General features: G+C 44.5%; 1 protein-coding gene across 5 annotated transcripts in view; it reads left to right on the plus strand.

The window, feature by feature from the left end:
* LOC144791980 (uncharacterized) overlaps positions 1-25,948 on the plus strand; it is a 426,669-nt gene that overhangs the window by 218,805 nt on the left and 181,916 nt on the right. For all 5 annotated transcript variants that reach the window (XM_078666847.1, XM_078666845.1, XM_078666846.1 and 2 more), the window contains exon 2: positions 703-1,933. In XM_078666847.1, coding sequence (XP_078522973.1) covers positions 872-1,933 — 1,062 coding nt within the window. In that variant the 5' untranslated portion in view covers positions 703-871. The remainder of the gene's footprint in view (positions 1-702; positions 1,934-25,948) is intronic.

A 25,948-nucleotide genomic window follows, 5' to 3' on the forward strand; every position in this document is an offset into this window, starting at 1 on the left:
ATGAGTCACAGCAATAATTTTGTTGTGAATAATTAGAATTGAAAATGCTTCCATTCTGAAAACATGAGACTGTGAATTAAAGATTACTAAGGTCTGCAGGCAGGGTGTGGTCTTCGGAGTGAGTCAGTCAATCCTGAACTTTCCTTCACCCCACTTTTCTTCATAGACTCTCTCTCTGTAATATGCGTGCGTTTTTTCTCCCCACATCTTCTTTTAAATTCTCCATATACATATCTCGGTCATCTGCTCTTTCCTCTTTAGCACCTTCTTTTCACTCTCTTCTGCATATACTTCCTTTCATTTCTTCCACTTCACTGTCCGCTTCTCCCCCCACCCACATACAAACCCCAGCCACTCACTTGTAAGCATTGTATTTTCCTACGTTTCTGAGAGGTATGATTCTTCAATGGTCAAGCCAAGAATACTTTACTTGTCTTATCTAATACTGATTCTGATTATAGTCTGTTCTCACAGCTTTTGTGGCCTAATTCATTCACCATTTTGTCCACCTGTCTCTAGACTAAAAACATATTTGCGGCTCAGATTCTTTCTCATCAGCCAACTAGTATTTTATAAGCAAAACAACTGATGTGTGGTTGATTCAGAAGTGAAATTGTTGGCCAGGAATAACATAGATTTGACTGCAGTCTCAAATTGATTAACTATTAATAACATGCTGTTTGTCTATCAATGTCTCTGCAGGACTGCTGTTGGAGCCATGGATACTCACTCTGAACTACTGCCCTGCCCTGTGCCATGCAGATTATGTGCAGATACCATTTATTCCAACTCCTCTGTCTGCATGACAGGCTTTTTTTCCTTTCGGAGAGTGCTTGACTGAGATCTCCTCTGCCCGTGGCACCAGAGTGGTATGGAGGATGCTGGAGTACCCAAAGAAGACAATGGCATCACCTCATACACACGTATGTCAGAAGCAGGCTCCCATTCTGAAAACAGTTGCTTGGATGGCATCATCGGTCCATCTGCCTTTTGTGAAGACTTACTTTCAGATAACAGTTCCACCCCCCAATTGTATCAGGCGCCTCCCCACCCTGAGGAACATCCAAGTACAGGTACATCAGTGTTGATGTTGGACACTAATCTCCATTCTAAAGAAAGTTCTGCCAATGGCCCTGGGCCAGGTGACAGCAAGGTATTTAGAATGACGGATTTGAAGCATCCAGTATCTTTGCCGGAAGAACCTGGAGAGGATTGGCAAACGCTGGAGGCAACAAGACTCACAAATGCCCCAAAAGATGCTTGCACAAGTCAGCAGATGTCAGCCCAGGAAATGTTTCTGGCTAGTATCCTCCAAGCCCAGCTCTGTGTTCTCGATCTCCAGGATGAACTAGACAAGCAACCCCGAATCACAGGGACACCGGAGAACGTGTCTTCACATCCTGTGGCGACCACAACTTTGGTCCCAATCCCGGAGGGTGTCATAATTTCAGAAAGCAGTGAAGGTGAGGATGGACATTTCACACCGGACAGTAGTGATGAGGACCTAGAAGACAGATTGTGGAGTGCAAGGGATGGAGAAGATGACTTCTCTGACAGCGATGAGGAATATCATTTTTATAACAATCCACTCTTTGGAGGTTCCCTTAGTCCATCTGTAACGATCTCGACTCCGGAAGTAGGAAGAGGTTTAAAGTTGGAGAAGGCTTGCTTCGGTGAAGAAGAAATAGATTCAGGTCCATCTGAGGTGGGGCAAGATTTCCGATCTGGCTGCTTAGGACATAATGGGGTAAATGTGTTAGGCCGCACCATTGAGCAGAGAACTGAGGTCGTTAGCAGTCACTTTGCCCTGCCAAATGGATTAATAGCTGAAGGGTTGCACAGAAGTTCAGCTCAGGACACTGCATGCCACAACAATGATGTAGCTTCAAGCAGTCTGAAGACCATCCTCAGTTCCCCCACAAAGGATGCACAGGTAAGATTTAAAGTGTGTCCACTTCCGATTTGTCAAAAAATGCATTGCACATGGGTGGGTGTATACAATGCTATATTATAAAGTGGAATTATTCTGTGGAAGATGGGCATAGAAAATGTGGAGTGTTTAGAAGAAGCCAGGACTTCTGAAAAGCTGATTAAAGGGCACAACCTACACTGAAATGTCCCAGTTTTTCCATATGCAACTGTACGTCTGGAATTATCACTTCTCTTTCCCTACATAGTATACAGCTTCTGTTTTTTTTATGTTATGCTGGTTTGTGTTAAAAGAGGACTAGTGACAGATGTAGAGAAGTGCCCATTCTACATTATAGTGTGTTTGTTAGACAATGGTGGAAATTTTTATTTTGAGAGCAAATAGTAATGCATGTAATTAACAGATACGGTGCTCAACATATGAAGGCTGGCTGAAAAAAATAAAATAAACAGGAATCTAAGATGGGACATGATGGATGTAAATAAACTTTGGATCACTGTTAAAAGAAGACGAAAATGGTTGATTTTGAGTGGCATATAATACAATGTGAATTAATAGTTCAATTTAGAAAAAAGAAATTGAGGTTAAGTGTTGAAGGAACTATGTTCTATTCATCAGAGCTCCGAATTCCTGGAATACTGGTTAGTGTGAGATGTCTTAAGTTAATTAGTACATGATTTCTGCACCACAGCAAAGCAGATCTGAAGGGTGGTGTGCTTTATCATAACACTGGTTCCTGCGCCACTGCAGAGTTTGTATACCATGATACAGGCAGCTGTACAATGTTAGTAAACAAAAATTCCTGCAACTCAGTAGAGATTGGACTGGGGGTCCTATTATCAGGAGGACTTTAGCTCTGGTGGCGCCTGGTGTGACAGTCTTTTTTAATGCCCCCTCCCCTCCCAATATGGCCTTCTCCTCGAATTCCCTCGCTACCACCCGGGCAAAAGTTCCCCTTCGTCTCTCCATAGCCCCTCTCTCAAATACATTTAATTTGTTTTAAAATGCTGGTAAAAGCAGTTTTTTCTATTCCACTTAGCTATCCACATAAAATACAGATCTGTTCTTTGCAGCAGGCATATTAACCCCCTGCGCTACTTTATGGCGAGTCAAAACTGCCACTAGACAAAACTTCAATCTCTCTCTGTAGCAGGAACATTGATCACAAGAGTTATCTTGACATTTTTATTGCTGCCTGAAATCTGGACGCACAAAGAACTCTGCAGCAGGTGCTTTTACCCCTTTCAGGTCATTGCTCCACTCCAAGTCGGCGCCCAGTGCAGCCGCACCAGTTGCACCACCCTACAGCCGGCCCTGCCTACTATGCTCGTACTGCCATTGTTCCTCTAGTACAGCAGGGAAGTGGACACGATTGTCCACTTGGTTCTAGTACAACAGTTGGGTGATGCTAGCCATGCTATTGCAGTAAGGGGGGAGTTTAGATATTTAACCTGGGAGTTTTAGTCCAGGTGTATAGCAATGGTTCCTGTAAAAGTGGACACTGTGAACCAGAGGGCAAAGTGCATTAGTACTTATAAGTTTCCTGCATGACAGTAAGAGTTGGACACCACCTGTTTGTAGAGATCAATAATTCACTGATAGTTTATTTGTAGTTTGACTTTCTGGAAACTGAATATACTGACCCAGTGTATGCTGAACAATATTGAATAAGATTGGGGTATGATTGTGCTTTGAGGTGTTTAGTGTGAAATTTGAATGCTAACAGAATATCCCAAAGGGAATTTTTCTTTGACTTGAACGCCTTTGTGGTGTCCTGTCCCTTTGGGTTGTTGGACCCCTCTCTTTTCATTGAGATTACTTGTAGTTCCTACACGAGTACATTCTACCTTTGTACAGCAATAGTTCCTTATCCACATCAGTGTGGGGGACAGTGATTCTGGGACCTTATCCAGCTCATAGTTGTGCGTAATTTGTGCTGATCGTGAACATGGGCACTCTTTTGGGGAGTTACTTTTCATCATCAGACTCTGACCCTGTGCAAAGGGATAAAAAGGAAGGAAGAGAACGTTTTGTGTTTTTTAAACAGTGAGAAATGGTGAAAGCAGGTCTGAAAAAGAACCAGCACGAGTGATATAAAGAGACGGGATGAATAGAGTGGTTGAAGGAAAAGGCATGAGGTGGAATCTGGGACAGACAAACTTGGTATTCAGCAATGCTAGCATTGGTCCGCACGAGCGGTGGGCTCCTTAAAAAAAAAAGCTTTCGGTCCCTGTATTTATGTATAATTTGTTTTCACAAATTAATGGCTGCCCGAGAACCTCCCACCAATAGAAAAACAACTCTAATCTGCAGGAAAAAAAATCGCGAGCTACAAATAAGGACGGAGGATTTTAAGGGAATTAGCCAAGTCAGCTATTTTCGGGTGCGCAAATGCTAAACACATGGACTGCTTGCAGACTTTGTACAGCTTGCGAGGCCTGGCCGTTTGCCCACCGTTCTTGAAGCGGTCATAGTTTACAGTGAACGCCCTGTAAATCACTGACCAGAGTGAGGATGTTTCCGCGCCAAGACACTGATGCAATAATACCAACTTTTCGGCACGTTCTGAAACAAAGCTCTGCTCTGAATATTGTATTCCAGCCACCCCCGTTCCCACTATGCCCCCTTCCCACCAAGGGAAATTTTGCCAAGAGTTAACTGGTAACGTTTATACAAGGATGTTCTATGTGATATCACTGCACATGTAATAATCCTGGTAACGGCGTTTACTGTAGTCGGTGGCAGAATCTAAGTTCCTGCGGCCATGAGAATGAGTGCCCTTGAGTTGTAACCGACTACTCAGAAGTGCTCAGGTCCTTAGTTCTGTATTACACACCGCCTACCCAGTAGGTTGACTTGAGTTTATACACAAATGGTATGAAAGTGGAAAGGAATGCCATAATCTAAAGAAAAGCCACACCAGCATTGAACGAGCACTAAAGGATGCAGCTTTGCCGTGGACATGGGCAGGATATTTGGGTTTTTCACGATGTAAAAAACGCAGATGGTGCTATAGAATGCAGTTCAGATGGCAAACTGTACCACTTGGGCAGACAAACTTGTGCAAGCCTGCTGGCCTATTGCAGATATCTTCATTTTGTAACATGTTGGAGCCCTTTGTTGCCAAGTAGCCTCCATGCGCTGTGCCTCTTTTCCGGCATAGCAGCACAAATCATGCTGGAACTTGTAGTTTGCTTTTCCATTGTAAGTGCAGGCTCACAACCGTCAATGCAGCTTTGCTCTGTAGCGATGGTTGGCAAATAGTGCTGCACAAGAAAGTGCTGCTTAGCAAAACTGGAGCCAGTTGTGAACATTACTTGGGCTTTGGGTCAGCCTCTTTCTCAGGATGGAGTGACTTTCTGATCTCTCTCACATCCTTGATCCTGACTTGTTGTTTTTGTTCCACCCAAAGAGCATTTTGCTCTCATCATGTTCGATTGGATAGCATGTGTCCTTCCGCTGCTACTGTCAGACTCTGCATTGGAGTGCATATATATGATGGACTATATTATCTTCCCCTATTTCTCCCTGCTCCCATTCCGCCCCCTTGTTTATTGAAAACCACTCTGCCCTAGCCTCGATTGCCCCCACTAGCCCCTCGCACTCAAACAAGTTTTGATGATGCCAGCAAGTTTCACAGGTGGTAGAGGGCTAGAGGCAGAGCTTTCATTTTGAGCTACCGCTTGAAAAAAACGCGTTTCTCGAGACTAATGTGCATAGGCCGAGATGCTGCCTGTACCTTAAGTGTGATGTGAAAATCCTTGTTTCAACGCACATGGGTGTAATGTTATTTTATCGTGGCGTTATGTTTTTTTTTGTTGCAGTTTGCTGAAGTTGTTTTCTCACTTTTTTTTAACCTGCGTAACACGGCCATCCTTTGTGAAAGAATGTAGCAAACATGTGGGAGACTTCTGTGCGCAGTTTGTCCTGATGCTTGTCTCGTCATGCCCACTCTTGCTTTTCATTTTTCTGAAGCAGTAGGGCCTTAAGATAGGCTTATATATCCTTTTCAGGCTCGCAACAATCGTGCACGATTTGAAAAGGCCACTTTAGAAATGTGCTGCTGCAGGATTATTGCTTCTTTGGTGTGGATTTGTTTTTTGTTTTAAGTACTCAGATGCATAACATTTTCTCATGTGGAAGGCATACAAGGTGTACTAGTCTGCATACAAATTGTAACACAAATGTGCATTCACATTTTTTTGTTGTTTCTCTTGAAAGAACATGTTTGTTGAGTAAGCCCTTCTTGTACAGGTATAATTATGGTGGTATCTGCAGTTTACACACATTAGAAAAGTGTTTACTCCTCCTGTGTCACATGAATAGCTTTATGTGCAAATTATTGGTAAAATAGAGGGGTTCACCAACGTTTTACGGGGGTGTCTAGCCAGGATCAACCACATACTCGACACTACCCCGAAGTTTGACTGCAGAAGTAAGACTGTGCAGGTGAATTTCTACCTCTGTGAATTCAACCTGAGAATGGTAAGGCCCCTCGTAGTATTGCATTTTCTATGCGTTTTTGAGAATCGGCCCCTCTGTGCACCAGCCCCTGGGAGCCAGTGTGGTGCAGTCCTTGTGGTGTGCGTGTGTTTTATGCAGGTTTGTTCATTAGAGTGAACACGCCCTGTACACTGAGGCAGGCGTGGCGCACCCTCCTTCAGACACGCGCATGCGTGTGTACGTGAAGTGAAACTCGCTGTCTAACCACATCCTCAAGATATATTTCAAAGCTTGCTTTCGCTCCAGTCCTCATTGCAGAGAAAATCTCGTATATGTGTTTTCTACCGCCACCATCTGCAACTAAGAAAACATAGGAAGGCCCTCTCTCTCCCCCGAAGCACAGCAATATGTTCTCTTTTTTTAACCGCCCCCAATAAGACCTGGCCGGTGTCCACTGCCTTCCTCGGAGGCCGCCTTCAGTGGTCTGGCTCGTGGCCGCCGGTGAGGACATGTTTTCCCTCTGTACGCGCCCGACGCCGGGCCTGCTGCCACAGCCTCCACCTTCAGGCTCAACGGCTCTTTTCTTACAAACTGGAACGTTCTGCCTGTTTTCTCTTTGTTGTTCCTAATCTGGAAATAGTAGTATTTTTCAAGCCATTTACAGTCATGCCTCCTTTCATCGTCGCCACTCGCAGGATGGCTTCTCTCCCGCTTTTTTTTCAGACCTGGGTCCATGTTACAGAAAGTGCCGAGTGGCGTTTGGGGTGGGGGAGGCAATGGGTGGCATTTTTTTCTATAAATGTACAACGTCCTGATCCCAAGGGGTGCCCCCCCGCCCTGCACGGGGTTAGCAAGTGGGTCAGGGAGCAAAGCTGGACCGGTGAGGGGCCCGCGACAAACTTCTACCATGGGCTGAGCAGGAGGCGGGCAGTCAACAGGCCCGCAAAAAAGAGGAAGCACAATTGGGCTGCGACATTCAAATCGCCCAATGGCATGGGGGCCACCTGGGGGGCAGCAGCTTTTAAGGACTAAAGGACCCCCCCCCCACGCCCAAGTATTAGTTGCATTCGCTTTTGACCCACCCTCACCTGGAAGGGCATCGCAGGAGAGGGGCTCAGGCGAGGCGGAGACAGCACAATGGTAGGTAGACCGAGCGCAATAGCCAAGGGGAGCCGCTCTAACCTGTGCCTTTGGGATACCTTACGGAGGGGCACAGGGGGGCATGCTCCAGGTCAGCATGGGGTCAGCATAGGGCTGACACAGCACTTGCAGCCTGGTCAGGCAGAAGGCCCACCCAGGTCAAGGACTGTCGGTAGCAAGGTGTAGCCTAGAGGCCGCAGGTACGCTGTCAAAAAGGGGTGCTGCACTGGAAACAAGTCATTGGTTGTAATAGGCTGAGCCCAGGCGCGCAACACCCTTGGGCTCACGGGGCTTCAGCCCCCCCCCCCCCGTCGTGTGTGTCAGCCCGGGCTGACACAGCTTCGCTGGCTGGCGACGTCTAATTGCAGCCGCACCCAAATACTTCACACGTCTGTTAAAGGCCATTTACTTGTAAATTAGGCTTTTATTATGTTTTCACCCCTTCTTACAGCCACTCTGGTTACGGCTGGAAGAATTAGCCCCCCTAAAATCTTTTTCAGCCCCCCCCCCCGAAATTTGGTTCTAGTTGCCCGCCTGGCTGAGCCGGTTCTATGATTTGCGAGGCCCTGGGCCAAAAGGGAATGCGCGAGGCCGCTCTAATTTACTTAAGTGACCCTTTGCAAGGAAGCCATTCCGAGACCCCGCGGGAGGCCCATTGTACAGGATTTTAGCGCCCCCACAGTTTTAACGCTCAGCCCACAAGTAATTCTCACACCTCCAGCCTGATAGGTGTAAGAATTGCTTGTGGGCTGAGAGTTAACACTGTGGGGGCGCTAACATCCTGTACAATGGGCCTCCAGCAGTGTCTCTGAATGGGTCTCCTTGCAATTGGGACAAGGGGAAGCATCTCCCTCCCCTAGGCCTCCAGACACCATCACTGAGAGGCCCAGGGAGGGGACCCCTTCCATAGACCCCAATTGCAAGGAGACAATTTATATCTGGCTGTGGGCACACCTGTAACTCTCTGTACAGGGGTGTCATGTGGGGATTTTGTATGTTCAATCATTGTCATAACTGACATTGGTTTTGACATGATTTACTTTTCATATTGTTCTCCAGCCCTGAAGAAGTCAAGGGTGTGTTCACCCATTGACGAAACACAGGTTGGCTGGCTTTGCGAAAGAACAATGAAATAAAGTTGAACCAATCGGATTAAGGAATACATCTCCTTCATTCATGTACTCCAAGAACAGTGTTCACTACTTGTAATATTGTATTGCGTGAGCATAGGATCTGTTGTGAAGGGTAAAAAGAGTAAAAGGACCTTGCCATACTAGAAGCACCCCAAAACATGTATGCTGCAACCACCATGCTACCTGCTTAACCCCTTGACTGCGGCGCACATTCCGCCGCGGTGCTGGTGAAATAATGAGTGTGCTCGGTTCAGACGACCCCCGGCTGTCCTCCGCACACGCCCACTGTGACCGACGTATGTAAGGGGTTAAATGAGTGACAGCAACAGTAGTGGTCCTATCACTAAAGAGGGTCCCCTTGGTGCGTTCTGATCAGTCATAAATCAAAGGCAAACCTAGCCCTTGTGCTCACTCTAGATTGGCTTAAGGTTTTGGCCAAAATCTGAAAACCAGGATATCTGATACTAACAGTCTGGCAGTCAGGACATGGTTCACAGCTGTACACTATACAGGGAACGTTCGATTCATAAAAGTCACTGTCTTTCCCTGACAGTGATTTTCTTTGCCAGTGTTTCCTAGTGTCACTCAAATCCACTTGTATCTGTTTTTTCGTGTCTGTGTTTAACCATGCTCCCTCTAATGCTCTATTGATTTTCTACTTCCTTGTCTCCCTAAGTCTGTGATATCTGTCTTCTCATGATTTCTAACATTAGTCTCCAAAATTTCTTCAATGTTTTCCAGTTTTCTGTTTCCCCCGTGTTCAGGTCCTTTACATGCGTATACTTATTGCACAAACTTGTCTCAGTTTCTGTTTCCCCCATGTTCAGGTCCTTTACATGCGTATACTTATTGCACAAACTTGTCTCTGTTTCTCCCCAAGATTAAGTCCCACTGTGTTGGTGTTTCCACTTACCCTCACTGCTTCCTCTAACTTTCTTCACTGTGTCTTTCTTTGCCTCATAAAGACTAAGTCTCACTGTGTTTGCTTCTCCCCATGCCTTCACTCTTCCCTGTAACTTTCTCTGCTCCCCTATTCTATTAAGCACTTATAAAGTGCATAGCTACCCATTGGCATCCCCGTGCTGATAGTGCGGCACAGAATAATTAGACAAGTTTTTAGTTTTTGTTTTCCTCTATAGAAGGGAGTTTTTGAAAGAGCCATGTTTGAGCATTTTCCGGAAGGGGGTTAGCTTATTTACATAACGTAGAGAGAGGGAGAGGCTGGTCCACAGACTAGCTGCACTTTATGAAAAGAAGCGCCCTCTGAATCGTTCCCTTCTGATCTTGGGTACATTGGCCAGGTGTGCATTAGAGATCACAAGTTTCTTCCAGGGGAATAGGAGGAGAGCAGAGAACGGGAGATCAATGACCCTTTATTTGAATGCTCCCTGTGGGCAATACAGAGAGATTTAAATGTGATCCTCTCAGTTATAGGGAGCCAGTGAAGGTAGTTCTGGGCTTGTTGGGTGGATTGGTATCTTGGTATGTTGTACAGTAACCAGGCGGCAGAGTTCTGTACCACCTAGAGTTTCCTTATTGTTGCTTTTGGGGCTCCCAAGTAAAGGGAGTTGCCATTGTCCAGGCGGGAGAGAATATGGGCCTTCTCGACTACCATCCTCTTCGCAGTAAAAGGGTGAAGAGGGAGAATTTCCCAGAGCATCCTGAGCATGCCATATCAAGATGCTGGTAGCTTCACTGCCTGGAAGTCAAACTTGAAAGATTTATCCAGCCACATACCTAGGCTCTTGAAGGCTGTTTTTCGGGCGGAGGATAACCTAAACAGCTTGGCCAATCCAAGCTCAGAAGTAAGTTCAGATTGTTGCACAGGATGATAAGCTCTGTAGACCAGTTGCGTATCTTCTGCATATGAGATTATTGAAATCCCGTAGTGTATGCAAGTAGCCTCATATACACATTAGACAAAGTTTGGCTTAGTGATGAGCCCTGGGGTACTCTGCATTTTAAAAGTAAAGGAGGGTGTTAGGTGTGCAACCTCCTTCAAAAACCTGAAAGGTCCTGTCTTCAAGGAAGGACTTAAGCCAGGAGATGGCTCTTCCAGAAATTCCAGCACTCAGTTGCCTATTTGCAAGGATCTCATAATTTACTGTGTTGAATGCTGAGCTTAGGTCAAGCAGGATAATAGCTGCTGAACCTTCCAAATCACGTAGTTTTTCAGATTCCTCAACCACTGCCAAGAGGGCAGTCTCTTTTCCGTGAAGGGGACATTAACCAACCTGGGCGGAGCGCAGTATTTCATGACTTTCAATAAATTCCGATAGTCTAATTGGCATGTATTTCTAATATTGTACTAATCGCTCAGAGAAGGGATTTTGGGCAGTAAGTTCCTAGAACCGGCGGATACAGGTTGGGCTTTTTTAGTAGTGCTTTGACCATGGTATGTTTCTAGGCCGGTGGGACACAACCCATAGTAAGAGAAAGGTTTGCCAATTCAAGCAGAGAAGGGAGTATCAGGTGTGCAACTCATTGGAGATCCAGATTTGACTTGATTTAGGATCTCTGTGGGCCTGTCTAAAGTAAAGATAGGGAATTCTAAGAGGCTGTCATGATTAAAACCTGCCTGTTCATCTTTAAGGCTAAGAATACAAGTAGGGGAAGATTGGTGAAGCATTTCATAGATCTCTTGGATTTTCTTCTGGAAAAGCTATCCAAGTCATTACACCATGATGGTGACCATTTCAGAGGATGGGCTGGTGGAGGAAGGCTCCAGGAGAGTTTTTACAATACTGACTGTTTCACGCAGAGAGGTGGCAGCACCGTTGATTTTTTTTCCACAAAATAGTCTGCTTGTGCTTTTTAAATTTTAGCCTGATAGGCTCCAATAGAGTCCCGAGATTTCTATTTGCTTGTGTCTGCATAGTCTTTGCTCCAGGTCCTTTCAGCTTTTTTGCAAATTTGTTTCAATTTCCAGAGATTAGGAGTATACTAGGGTGTGGATTTTTTTTTAGCTTGCCTGGTGATGGTTTTTAGGGGGATGACTTGGTTGAGGGTAAATTTAATACACTGAGACAACTTTTCATTAGCTAGGGTTGGGTCTAGATCTAAAGTAGGTCTAGAGTCTATGAGAGCTTGCTTCCATTGCCCCCTAGGCAATTTGGACCACGGTCGGTCTTTCCAGCTGATTTGGTTTGGTGTTTTGAAAAAAGCACAAATGAGATGGTAAGGTGTTTCTCGCTTACTCGTCTATCAGCTTCACATGTCCGGCAGCAACTACTGCATGAACGTTCTAGAGATCCACACAGGAAACGCAGTGAGACCCACATTCTAATACCCTACTCCCTCACCCCCTTCCTTTACAAAACAAGCATTGGCATAGCCAATAGGTCTCGCCTTTGAGACCTTAGAAGATAAATTAAAGGCATTGTTTTTAAAATAAATAAAATGTATAAATCTCGATTATCCATTAATCTGAAAAATGCCCTGCATACTAAGCTTTATTACTTAGCAGTGTGTTAAAACAAAAACACACAAAAACCCGGATTGTTTTTTTTGTAAGACATTATGTTAGTTTGCAGTTTCCACTGCTAAATGGTTAAAGTGCATGAGCTGAACATGAACATGCACTACCTTGAGAAGTTAGGATCAGATAGAGACCAGTATGCAGTGCAGTCGCCTATGTTTGGGGATTTAAACAAACATCTGTATGGAGAGATGATAGTATTCACAGGACTACTCATAGTGACTTCCTTTTTCGATTAGCGCCTCTTGCTGCCGTTTGCACTTTCAAACTCTGTCAAAAACGTGCTCAATAAATATACTTTTCAAATGCATGTTTTTTTAACAAGAAACTTGGTTCTACACCTTAAAATTTTGCAGTCGTAATGTATTAACCATATAACCGCCCAGCAACCGCATAAATATACTGCACGTCACAATAGTATCACTATAGAACTATATTGTAACTGTATACATACACTGCATCAAATGTCTGTGTTGTTTATAAATCTACCGTAAACGCCTGTCGCAGAAACCACATCATCATTTACATAAACTGCACTATGGTATGAAATAGAAATCATCACCTATAAATATTATCTATCGTAGCATTTAAGCAATAACAGAACTGTATAAATACACAGCACCACAGTATCGACGGAACAGCATCTCATTAGAAATATAACGGGCCTGCTTGTCAAAGCAACATCATCATCATATCAATGTACTGCACTATGGTATGAAGTAGGCCCCATCACTGTGCAAATATACTGCACCATAGTACCAAATTGACAGCATTACCGTATAAATATTCTCGGCCATAGCATTAAATTACCAACAGAACGGTATAGAGATACTGCACCATACTGCCTAATCTACAGTGACACCCTATAAATACTGCATACTCGTGGCAAAGCAACAGCCTCAGCATATACATCAACTACACCATACACCATAGCATCAAATCAACAGCATTACTATGTAAATATATGTTACCATGGCATTCAATCAACAATAGAGCTGTACTGTATCACTGCAAACCGACAGCAAGACCACAACACGAGTAAATACACTGCACTGTAGCATGCCAAATCGACAAGACCACAATACTGTAAATATACTGCACTCTGCTGTGCACACAAAGTGTGAATACACTGCACTGCAGCATGCCAAATCGACAACAATGCAACACCACGTAAAATATACAGCACTGCAGCAAAACTGACAGCCACACAACAACCGCTTGTATTTTTTCCCAACAGTTGTGTGCCAAGTAGACAGACACCCTACAAAACCTCGTAGATAGACTACACTGTAGAATGACAAATGAACAGCAAATCATGTGAATATACTGCATTATCACTAGCCAAATCTGGAGCATCGGCATGTGAATATACAGCAGGATGGAGCACCATGCAGGAGAAGCCTATAGCTTCCAAACAAACAATGGACGTAGGTGTTGGTGATACAAATGGGAGCAGAGATATGACAAGGCATTGGAGCTTCCGGTGGGAGGCTGTGCAGTGCTTCTCTGCAGGATGAGGGCTCGGGTTTAAAACGTTAACACGTGTGGATCCCTGATAGGGTGCTTACAACACAAACACGCTAATGTAACTGAGGGTTACATGAGGTGGTGGTATCGTGCACACCCTTCTTAAAAGTGCTCAGAGGGTACAACTGCCCCCACCCCTCGCAGCACTGACTGGAGCAGAGGGATCGATAACAGACACGTATTGACTCACACAGCACTTACCAGCGTGGTGCAGGCAGCTCCGCCGCAGACCAGACTTTCACTTCTACTCTCGCTCTTTAAAAAGAAAGACCCTCAAGTTTCTCCTTGGGATGAGAAAGAAGTACCCACCTTCTTGCATCGGAAGCCAAACCAGGAGGGATGAAAGGAGATGCGGGAGCTGCTGGTGCATGCGCGGTTGCGAGCAGCAGCATATGTTTCCAATTATCGCTCCCACATCTGGGCACGATAATTGGAAACATATGCTGCTGCTGCACGCAACCGCAAGCATTAGGCCGTGGGTGTGAACATGGAAAGAGCCTTTGGCCAATTGCGTGCTGTCTTTGTTAAAAAGACGCACGCAAAGGCCAATAGCCTGGGACAAAAGAAAAAGCACACGCACGAGCGTGTGCGAGCGTGAGGTGAGCTTTCTGAAAGCCTTTACATAAAGTCGAGCAGAGCAGTGCATGCGCGCTGCGCTAGGCACGACCTAAAGAAAACAAAAGCAATCAAACACAGTGTAACAGCAAAGAAAACAGTAGTAAGAAACATTAAATGAAACTAAACCTAAAGAATACTATATATAAAGAAATGAGTGATACCAGGAGCCAGAACAGCACTTCAATAGTGGCTAATACTTGGTATAATCCTGAAATTTTACAGGAGGTGTTCTTACTCTGGATGAAACTCTCCTATTTGGAACAGAAATAGAATCGGAATGTACCCCCATCTTGTCACTCACGTAGTCGGCTTTCGATTCAGGCACCATGGAGGCAGCACGCTTATTCCACGTTTTTCCATTTCCAATATCACCACATGATCCCTCATCTCCTTCACCCGAGTATGGGGCAGAAAACAGTGATAATCCCTTGCGAACAAAATCCGGACTCTTAACTCTCACCCAATATGAACTGGAGAAACTCTGTGACTGTTGTCCATAGTTCTTTATTTCTTCTGCAGTTCTTACTTCTACCACCCTTGCCATCTTTTCCAGGTCGATGGTTTTCCTGGGCATCCAATCCTTGTTGAGTTTGGATCCTGCAATCATACCCCTAAGTAGCGACATGGAGACATCCCAGTGCTGTGTGGCTTAGTTCTCACAGCCCATAACATGTCCGCTATTGCCTCCTTCCAATGCAACCCACTGATAAGAGCCAATTGCAACTGATCCTTGATAATGTGGTTCATTCTTTACACTAAACCATTACTGCGGGGATGGTAAAGTGAGGTGAGAATGTGTTTTTTTACGCCATTCTTCTTTAGTAAACTCTCCATCTCCCTGGACACCAACTGCGTACCATTATCAGTCACCAATTCTTCAGGGAATCCCTCTCGGTGGAACACTTCCCTGAAAGATTTAATGACCACATCATAATTCACACTGTCCACAAATTTCACTTCTGGCCATTTTGTCATGTAGCCCACTAAGACTGAGGCATACTTAGTTGAGTTACGTACAACACCAAAAGGTCCACAACATCAAATGCAAGTTTACAGCAAGGCGTGTTTTTGACTTTAATCGGATTGACTCTGGAAGGGCACGTCATCTGCGATTTGTCGCTAAGGACACACATACAACTATCCCGAACATAATATTCACTAGCCATGACCACATCGGCCCACCAAAAAATTTCCCTTACCCTATGCTTCATAGCCTTAAAACCAAGATTACCCTCATGGGCTTAATCCAGGTCCCTCCTTTGCATGCATCCTGGGACCAATAAACGACCACACCCAAGCATAATGCCTCCTACAGTACCCAACTCCTCCCCAACTCTTCTGTACAAGATCAATTCTGCAGGAGTATCCTTGTTGGGCGATCCCAAAGAAATAAAGTTAGCTACTGCCTTAAGTTCCTTGTCATCCGACACTCTATCCAGCCATTCCTGCTCCAATAGCGCCCCTTTAACGGCATCATCCACAGAACCCACAGCACACACCATCTCAAACTCCTCTGTTCTTTCATTACTCTCCACCAGTGGTAACCTTGACAAACAATCAGCCACATAATTATGTGCACCAGCCACATACTCCAGCCTGTAATGGAACTCTTGCACTTTGCACTGCCTCTTACCTATACGCAGAGTAGCTCTTCCGTTCCCCCTTTGTGGTGAAAAGATCCACAAATGGTTTGTGATGTGTTCTGTGAACCAATTCATTTCCCCAAAAGAAGTTCCTACAATGCTGCACACCCCATTACAGCACTAGAACCTCTTTTTCCATGGTAGAATATGTACTTTCAGCTCCTTGTAAGGTTCTAGATGCAAACACAATGGTTTCTTCACTCCCATCACACCTTTTTTGCATGACCCATATTGCTTGCATCAGTGTAGGTAATACATACATCATTAATGTTAAACAACTTGAGGGGGAGGACCTGCACAATCTCTTTCTTAATTAGTTCAAAATTGTTCTAACATTCCTCGTTCCACACATATCTAGTATTTTTTTTTTAATGAAGACTTTTTTAACAAAAATCCGGCATCGTACTCCACCAACCCAAGAAAAGAGTGGAGTTGGTCCTTGTCTTTGGGTTTCTGTGCGCTTTGGATGGCTTCCAAGAACTTCACTTTTGGTTCCACACCTTTACCAGAAACGTGATGTCACAAATAATCTACCCCTTCTTGGAAAAATGTAAATGTCCTTTCTCGGGGTCAACCCACTAGACTTCACAATTTCTAAACCCTGTAATCACCCTGTCATCATGCTCTAATTCTGTCTTACCAAATATCAAAATGTTGTCTTGGAAAAATACGTGACCCATATTGTTTTTAAATAAATTGTCCATCAACTGTTGAAACACAGCTGATGCCGATGTCAAACCAAATGGCATGTGAATATAGCGGGAGGCAACCTCAGGCTCAACAAATGACGTGAGATGTTTGGGATTCCTACTCAATTCAACCTGGTGATAAGCTGAAGAAACATCTAAAGAAATGAAAAAATTGGCTCCATTCAAACTCACTAGCATTTGGTTGGTATTGGGTAGAGGTTTGTACTCAACCCAAATATAGGAGTTCAGATCATGCAGATCCACACAAAGCCTCAAGGACTTGTCAGATTTGCGCACTAAAACTATGGAGCCCAACCTCTTCGACTCTTCAACGGGCTCAATTGTGCCCATGGAATGCAGTCTCTCTAATTCCAGATTCAATTCCCTGTGCGAGCTTAGTGGTACTTTGCGTACTTTGTGGGCAACTGCTTGTGCACAATCCTTGAGAATAATCCGATGTTGGAAACTCTTAAATTTACCCAAGTTCTTATTAAATACCTCTGGATAATTCCGTCCCACTCATCGACCATGAAATTCCCAACCATGTTCACATCTGATAGAGTTGCTTATTGCGGCACACCGCAAAACCCCTTCACCGCCCGTCTTGATAATACCATGTTTGGATGAATGGAGTCCAAAATAATCCCGAGCTCTCCTTCCTCATCCCAGCCCAACAAATTCCCACCATCCTTGACATTGTATACAGGTCATGTAGCAAAATTCCCACCAAATTCCAAATCAGCCTCAAAGTTCCCCAAAACCTCCACCCTCTTGCCCCTATAAGCAAAAAGCCTTATGCTAGATTGGTGCACCCGAATGTCCCCCAACTCCTCAAAATCCTTCACATTTATCAGCGTGAAAGGGGAACCAAAATCTGCCATGAAGTTAATCTTCTTGCTATTTACAGTGATCACAGAAGCTGGAGATTTCCTTTTCCGTGACTCAATCATGGACGCTATTTCCATCACCCAATTCTCCTACAAACACAAGGAAAATACATGAGTAAAACGTTGTCCTCATCATCTGAGTTATCAAAATGTTCCTCAATGTTTTTAACAGTTTGGGAAAGAGTGGTTTTCCGTGCTGAAGTGACCTTGCACATATGCGCAAAATGCCCTTTTTCCCCCCACACTTGAAACATGTCTGATTTATAGCAAAACAAAATTTAGCATTCCCAAGATGGGACGTGCTACCACATCGGAAACATGTAAGTTCTGTTTTCTCATTTCTCGCTTTAAAAGATACTGTTTCTGGATTGCGCATCAAGCTAATACTTGTTCCCTTTACAGGTTTTTGAGTTATGTTTCACATGAAGATGCTTAACTTCCCCAGACTTCACAGTCTCGCTAATCTCTTTCATATAAAACTTTTAATGTTCAATACTTCTAGCGCGTGTAAGGGCTGTTTCCAAATCTGGGTCCTCGTGGATAACAGTTTCTCCTGAACTTTCCTGTTGCTCGTCCTTTCAATCAGTTGATTGCAGATGATTTCTTCCCTAAACTCCCTCTAGTTACATGTAGCAGCTAGAGTTCAGAGGGCGGCAACAAAATTGTCAATAGATTCAACAGGATTTTTAGCACGTTTAAGAAATTTGTGGCTTTGTAATGTGACATTCTTCTTGGGGTTAAACCGTTTGTCCAACGTTTTGATAATAGATGCACAATTGTCAATCATAACAGAATCGCCATCGTCACCACCACTCATACAGGTACTAACCATTTCAAAAGGTAGCATTTTCAAGACATTCCCGCTTACAGAACTTAAATTGTATAGTAGTAGTGCATATTTTTTTTTTAGGTGAAAGTGTCCACTTCTATAGCTTCCAAATATGCATCAAATGTATCCTTACACTGTTGCCAGTTCAACGGAGGAGTGCCTGCCACTTGGAGAAAAGGTGGTGGTGCTAATGTTTAATCCATTAGGTGACAGTACGTTGGTCAGTTGCTGCCCCACGGTGTGTCACTTTCCTGTTACACAAAACTCAGAAAATTCCACTATAAGGCCGTATACCATGTAACTATGTACTAATCAAATGTGTACAAGGCAAAGCCCAAAACATGAAATGTGCTTGTGCTACATAGGTGGAGGCAGACAAAGAATTATAAAAGATTAGAGTGCCTGTCACTGGAGTTCACTGCAGGCTGAAACTGTGACAGATGATGCAGGCATTAAACAAATCACACTAAATTGGTGTGCCTGCCACCAGGGATCAATGCAGGCTGAATACAATGATCTTCAAGTAATTCTGAATATTAGCCCACATTAAAATGGGGGACACCGCACGTTGCACACGCAATGCATGTGTACCTACAGGAATTTGGTCCGGAAAATGCAAAAAGCCAATCCAAAGTGGGCACTTAGATGCACACGTAAAGCGGGTTTCAAAAGTTGATAGGGCGTCGTGTGCAGGATAGAATGCCTGACTCCATAAGATTGCCGCCAAGAAGACTTAAAGCAATGCAGGGTGCGTGTAGGCGCGTGGCGGATGCTAAAAATCGCACAACAACACCGGCGGGGTAAGAGCACCGCCGTGCTCACCTCCTCTGGACTCTTGAACGCAGCAGTGAGGAGATGCACCCAACGGTGACTGTCACCATAGCACAGCACCAGCTACAGCGCTTAACATGGTGTTTGGCACCCCCAGGATAATACCGACAGCAGGGTTGGGGATACAACGCTGAGGAGGACACAGTGGAGGATGAGGAAACCAACAGACCAGCCCGTCGCCACTGAAAAGAAGTACAAAAGAGGTGGTAAGGTGCTTCTTGCTATTCGTCCATCAGCTCCACACACCTGGCAGCAACTGCCGCCCGAACCCCCCAGAGTTCCATACAGGGAATGCAGTGAGCCCTACATTCTTATACCCAACAGGTTTAGGGGAAACAAAGAAGTTTCCAAGGTAACCGGGATCAGAAAGTTATCTGACCAAGTTACAGGGACTGGGTCTGGTGGTTTTAGCACTTTATCTTTAGAAAAACAAGGTCGAGTAAATGAACTTCCTCGTGAGTGCGTCCTACCGCCCTTTCCTACAACTGAATAGCTAAGAGGTCCTGAAGAAGACTAGAAGCTTGGGTATTCTCCGGCTCTTCCAAGTGGAGAATAAAGTCTACTAGTAAGGAAACATTTGCTCTGATACTGGCAGGTATACAACAACTTCGAGGAGGTACTTAAGAAATTTCCCACTTGGTCCAGGAGGTCTGTATACTAATATTCCTTCAAAAGTGCTTGTGTGGGAAAAGGAGATTGTGAACTTCAAGCTTTCGCAAATTAGTATTTGTGCAGGTTCAATATGGCATCTAAATTCATCTTTCAGGATGATTGTGATTCCTCCACCGTTATTGGTCCCACAGTCTCTATATTGGATATAATATCCAGGGGGAAGAGTTTAAACAAGATCTGGCCCTGATTCTACGTGTGGCTATGTTTCTGTCTGGAATACCGTGCCCGTTTTTCTTCCTTTAAAAGGGTAAAAGAGTTCTAATTTATGATATGGGAGCGATCTGCAGTTACTGAAGAACATTCGTCGACTTACATTGTCATAAAAAGTTGACTTGGGAACATTCGACCAAGGGAGAGACAGAAAGTGCAGTGTCTACATGTGGTTTCTCCTGTGGATAGATTGATAGAGTGGAGACAACTTGCATTAGGGGACCCTCGTATACCTAGGAGTTGTGAAAAGGAATACTTGAGCTCACTTCCTTGATAAGAGCCAGGGTTCCTGGCCCCTGCACTTGCCGGATGCGGATAGGCTTGCTCTCGGTGCGCCAATGGCGCGTCTGCTGCGCATCCGATCCGTACAGCGGGGTCTCATTTTAGGACGTGGGCCCTGAGACACTGGAGCACTAACAAAAATGGTTTCTTCCGGCATCATCTCTGAGTGCAAAAAAATGCAGCAATCCTTTTTAAAGACAATTAGCTAAAAATGAAGCAACAAATCAAGTTTTAAAACCTTGCTAAAATAGAGCATCAATTTAACGATTTTCCCCCCAAGGCCACAGTCAGCAGCAACTGTAAGTGATACTTCTGTGCGTGACATGTTGCGCGTGAATCATGACGCAAATAATGGAAGTAAAAAAGGTCTTACATAAAAGTGCTGTTTATCACGTTATCAAGGTCTCAGGAGGAGACCGGAAAGCGTTGGGACCGATTCCATTCACAATAAATACCCTGGCAGCAAAAATCCTGTGAGTACGTTTTCCTTTTTGCTCTGAGTGAATAATCACTGGCGTGACCGTGCCGGAAGATGCGCACCACCCAAATGTGGAGCGCCATGCCGTCTCAAGGGTTCAAAATGGAAGGCGCTTATATATAATAGAGTGGAGTGGCGCATAGAGGACAGTCGACTGGCATAGAGTGAAGGGACGTAAAGTGGAGTGGTGTAGAGTGGAATGGAGTAGTATAGAGTGTTGTGGCATAGATTGTAATAGAATGTAGTGGTGTACAGTGGTGTAGTGTCGAGTGGCGTACAGTGGAACAGCGGAGAGTGGAGGGGCACAGAGCAGAGTGGGGTAACGTGGAGTGGTGGAGAGTGTAATGGCTTAGAGTGGAGTGCCGAACAGTGGTGTAGAATTGGTTATTGTATAGTGGAATAGCATAGAGTGGAGTGTCGTACAGTAGAGGGTAATTGAGTGGAGGAACATAGAGTGGAATAGCGTACAGTGGAGTAGCATAGAGTGGAACAGCCTAGCGTGAAGTGGTGTACAGTGGAGTGATGTCCAATGCAGTGGCATAAAGTGGAGTGACATAGAAGGGAGTGGCGTATAGCAGAGTAGCATTGAGTGAAGTGGCATAGAGTCAAATAGCACCGACAGGAGTGGGGTAAATTGGAGTGACATGAATAGAATGGCGTAGAGTGGAGTGGCGTACTGTAGAATAGCGTAACGTGGAGTGGCGTACAGTAGAGTGGAGTAGCGTACAGTGTATTGGCGTAAAGTGAAGCGGCATATAGTGGAGTGGAATAACCTTGAGTGGAGTGCTGTAGAGTGGAGTGACATAGAGTGGAGTAGCCACTCAGGGTGGAACGGCGTAGAGTGGAGTGGCGAACAGTAGAGTGCCGTGGAGTTGCTTTAAGTGAAGCGGCATGGGCTGGAGTGACGTAGTGTGGAATAGCTTAGTTTGGAGTGGCATAGAGTGGAATAGCACAGAGTCAAGTGGCGTATAGTGTAATAGCATACAGTGGAGTGGTGTACAGTGGAGTGATGTACAGTAAAATATCCTTGCATGAAGTTTCGTAGAGTTGAGTGGAATAGCATAGAATGTAGTGGAGCAGAGTGGATTGACATAGAGTGGATTTGAACAGAGTGGAGCAGCGTAGAATGGATTGGCATATAGTGGAATAGAGTAGAGTAGAGTAGAGTGGAGTGGCTTAGAGTGGAGTGACCTAGGATAAAAAGTTGAGTGCCATAGAGTGGAGGGGTGATAAAGTGGAGGGGTGATAGAGTGGTGTGATGTAGAGTGGAGTGATGTAGAGTGGAGTGATGTAGAGTGGAATGGAGTGGTGTACCATGGAATAGCGTAGAGTGGAGGGGCGTGGAGTCGAGTGGTGCAACGTGGAGTGGCGTAGAGGAGAGTGCCAAACATTGGCTTAGAATTGAGTGTCGTACAGTGGAATAGTGTGGAGTGGCGAACAGTGAAATAGCGTAAAGTGGAGTGGCGTAGAGTGGAACAGCATAGCGTGGAGTGGCATACAATGAAGTGACTTGGAATGGAGTGACGTCCAATGCTATGGCATAGAGTAGAGTGGCATAGAGTGGAATAGCATAGAGGCGAGTGTCGTAGAGGCGAGTGTCGTAGAGGCGAGTGTCGTAGAGGCGAGTGTCGTAGAGGCGAGTGTCATAGAGGCGAGTGTCGTAGAGTATCATGTCATAGATTAGAGTGGCGTACACTAGAGTGGCATTGAGTGGGGTGGCTTAGAGTCAAATAGCAGTGGCATAGAGTAAAGTGGTGTAACGTAGAGTGGTGTGGCACGGAGTTGCGTGGCATAAAGTGGAGAGCTGTAGAGTGGAATAGCGTAGCTGTGGAGTGGCTCTCAGTGGAGTGGCAAACAGTCGAGTGGAGTAGCATACATTATTGGTGTAGAGTGGATTGGCATAGGGTGGAGTGGCACAGAGTGGAATAGCCTTGAGCGGACAGGGGTGTGGAATTTATTAAAATATCTACTTGTCCAATGGGCAGGTTGCTTCATAAATCTACTTGTCCTGTAACAAAATCCACTTGTCCCTTTGGTGCCATGTTGTGTGGCGACAAATTATGGCAGCAATCTCATTATATAAGAGCTCTTATATAGCCTCACTGATTATGCCAGGGCTCATACCATAGTAGTGTTTGAATACTAGCAATCCCTTTATGTTGCTACGTTTCCGCAGATCTATATACTGGGACTGAAGGTAGTGATAAATAATAGTTCCAGGGTTGGAATGTCCTTTTGAGTCAGTGCAAACCTACTAACTTGCATGTTTTAAGGGTTTTCAACAACTCTTCTCTAATCTTTTCCAATACTGAGAAATGTTGAAAATTTACCAACGGCTGTTCCATCAATAGTGAGAATTTTGTATGACTAAGAGTAAACTGGGTCCCTGTTTTTCAGGGTCTTCTTCTCTTCTTTTCTTTAGCGCCGGTGACACTCCATGGAGTAGCCGTGCGCTTGTATAAATACCCCATAACATTAACATTAACAAAGATACTTGTCTGAAGTTCAATAAATAAACAAGAACCTCTTCTTTAGGCATTACCTTTCCGTGGGTATAACAGTAAGGGGGCCACAACTCCAAAGTTCCATCATACAATAGCTAATTTAGAGGGTTTCATTTCTGGTGAACTCAATGCACTTATGGAACTAGTTGTAAATTGTATGTGTTATTTACAATTCTTTTTATGGTAGTGTAGATGCAAGGTGCCAGTATTCATCTGAACAAAGTATTCTTCCACAACAATATGCAGGTGTTTTTAATAATGTTGACTATATGTATTGACTTTCTAGGTCCTTGACATAATGTTCCATGTCAAAAGATAGAATTTCCGCCAGCACGTGTTTTGCCCCGTTGTAAGACTAGGGCCTTTTCAATGTAGAGGTATTTAGTGGTATAAAGGGGGTCGTCTGGTATCTTATGGTCTTTATTTATCTTTCATCTTTGTTAGTCTTTAAATATAATTTCTACTCTGTAGGTCATTGTTAACAAGAAGTAAATGGTTTAAACTGCTTGATAGCTCAATAAGTTTGTAATTCGGTGGAGTGGTTGCAGTCTTTGCAGATGTTGTTGCGTGGCTGCAGTACTCCAGACTGTCAGATCGTGGACTAAGGTTCAGCTTGTTACTAGTTCGTGGCACGCTGACCCTCTTGCTTGTTCTTGGCCCTGACCTGGAATAGGACCATGTTACACCAGCACTCAGTTGCATTCAGTGAATTAGCTGTTCGGTGCCAGGTACAGGGGCAAAGGATCTCCATGTGTATTCCCCGGCGCTACCTCGTGGAATACAGCTACAGCTACAGCTACAGCTACAGCCGTTTTCATTATTTTCTTTATTGTCCCTTTAGAGGAGCAGAGCTGCTGTGGGAAAAGCTTCAGGAAACCGCAGGCGCAACACTGTACACAAGGCGCTTGGGCAACCATCCTCTTCTTTAGCACCGTTGGGCTCGACAAACTCTACACATGTAGGCATCTCCTCAGCAGTGCTTTAAATGAGCCGGTGCTGCTAGGTACAGAGTATCTGCACTTCTTTATTTTGAGATGGAGAGGGCCTGCACTTCTCATCAGAGCTGCCGTTTGTCAATTGGAGAATACTGCCACTTTTCCTAAGCAGGCAGGTGCTGCTCCTCAGGCCCCTGGGATCGTTCCAAACTCCCTCACAGCTGCACACATGGGGTGCTAGTACTCTGCTGGTGAGCTGCTGACAAAATCATGTAGAGCCCTTGTAAGGAGACTCTTACTGTAGGTTCCCTTCACAAGAATAAATAGCATGTTTGCAACAGTGAGGATGCAAGGAGCAGCATGTCTCAGGGCACTCTGCCCTCGATTTTCAACCTTGAACGAATTAGTTACTGTGGGACTGAAATTAGGAGAGCAACTTTATGTTAATATAGTACATCTGAGAGAAAAAAGGGTATTTTTAAGTGGCTTGAGCCTGCTTTCCCTGTGAACCCCAGTTCCCTGATCCTGTGCTGAATCTTGTGGGTCTGAGTGAATTGTAGCCTTCTGCTAATAGGATATAGCAATAGCCTCAAGAAGGAAGTGTGACCAGTCACGATGACGAATTGACAGCGATAAGATGCCAGGAAAAGTCATGAAACACGTCTTAATAGTTTGTTGTATAAACATGTTGCTATATAAAGTACAGCAACACTAAGTAAAATGTGTTTCTAAAGTTTCAACGCGACCAGTAAACTTCACACCAACTGATTGCCAGAATGAACAAGGATCAGTGGAATAGTGAGTGGGTTTTGAACAGCAATCGGAAAGAAAAAACACATCATAAGTGATATTTGCTGCCTCTACACATACATTTTATAAGCCTCAAACCAGTAGGAAATGAGCGACAAGAATAGTTTAAATAGTTCCTTGTGATCATGGTTTGTTTTATGTATGTAACCACAGCTTAGGGGAGCAGTTTTAATAATTCTTATAACTAGGAGACCAAGGAGTTGATCATTTAGATTTTCGCTGTGCATTTGACTGTTTGTACTGTTTTTAGTATTTATAAATAACATGGACTGGAAATTCTCTTTTAAAGATATTTGTTTTATATCTAAATAAAGATTTTTGACCTGACATACATTGTTATGTTTTCCTAAGTCAACAAATAGGTTCACAACAAAATGAATGCAAAAAACGGACCCTCATGCTCTGTAGCTTCATTTCACCTCTACCCAAGGAAATGTCCGTATGCCCTAATGCAAAAGCAAATCTCTATAGGTCATGAATGGCAGTTCTAATTAACCAATGGCTTTTGAATGTGAAGTGTAATACTTATAAACAATCGAAGCGCAGTGTTGAGATCAGTACCTCCCTCTGATAGATTGCATGAGCCTTTTGAGACGGCTAAAGCAGTCTCTGTTAGACCTAGAAAGAAACACCCCTCCCTCCCAGTGTGGACTCCTCTTATTCCGAACCAATACAAGAGTCACATCCCTGGGTACAATGTAAAACACCATGTCCTGAGTGACAGTTACAATCAGTCAATGTCTTGGGTGTGTGAGCTCAGGAAGTTGTGCTTGCAGCAACCAGTGACTGGAAAGGAGGAGGCTCCCCTTGTCTTCTTGCAGCATAGATTGCTGAAGCTCTGCGGGGCAGATGAATCTATTTCCTGCCGTACCTAATAACCAATTGGTTCCCAATACATTTTAAGTGCTC

The sequence above is a fragment of the Lissotriton helveticus genome, chromosome 11 (genome assembly GCF_964261635.1).
Source record: "Lissotriton helveticus chromosome 11, aLisHel1.1, whole genome shotgun sequence".
NCBI lineage: Eukaryota > Metazoa > Chordata > Amphibia > Caudata > Salamandridae > Lissotriton > Lissotriton helveticus.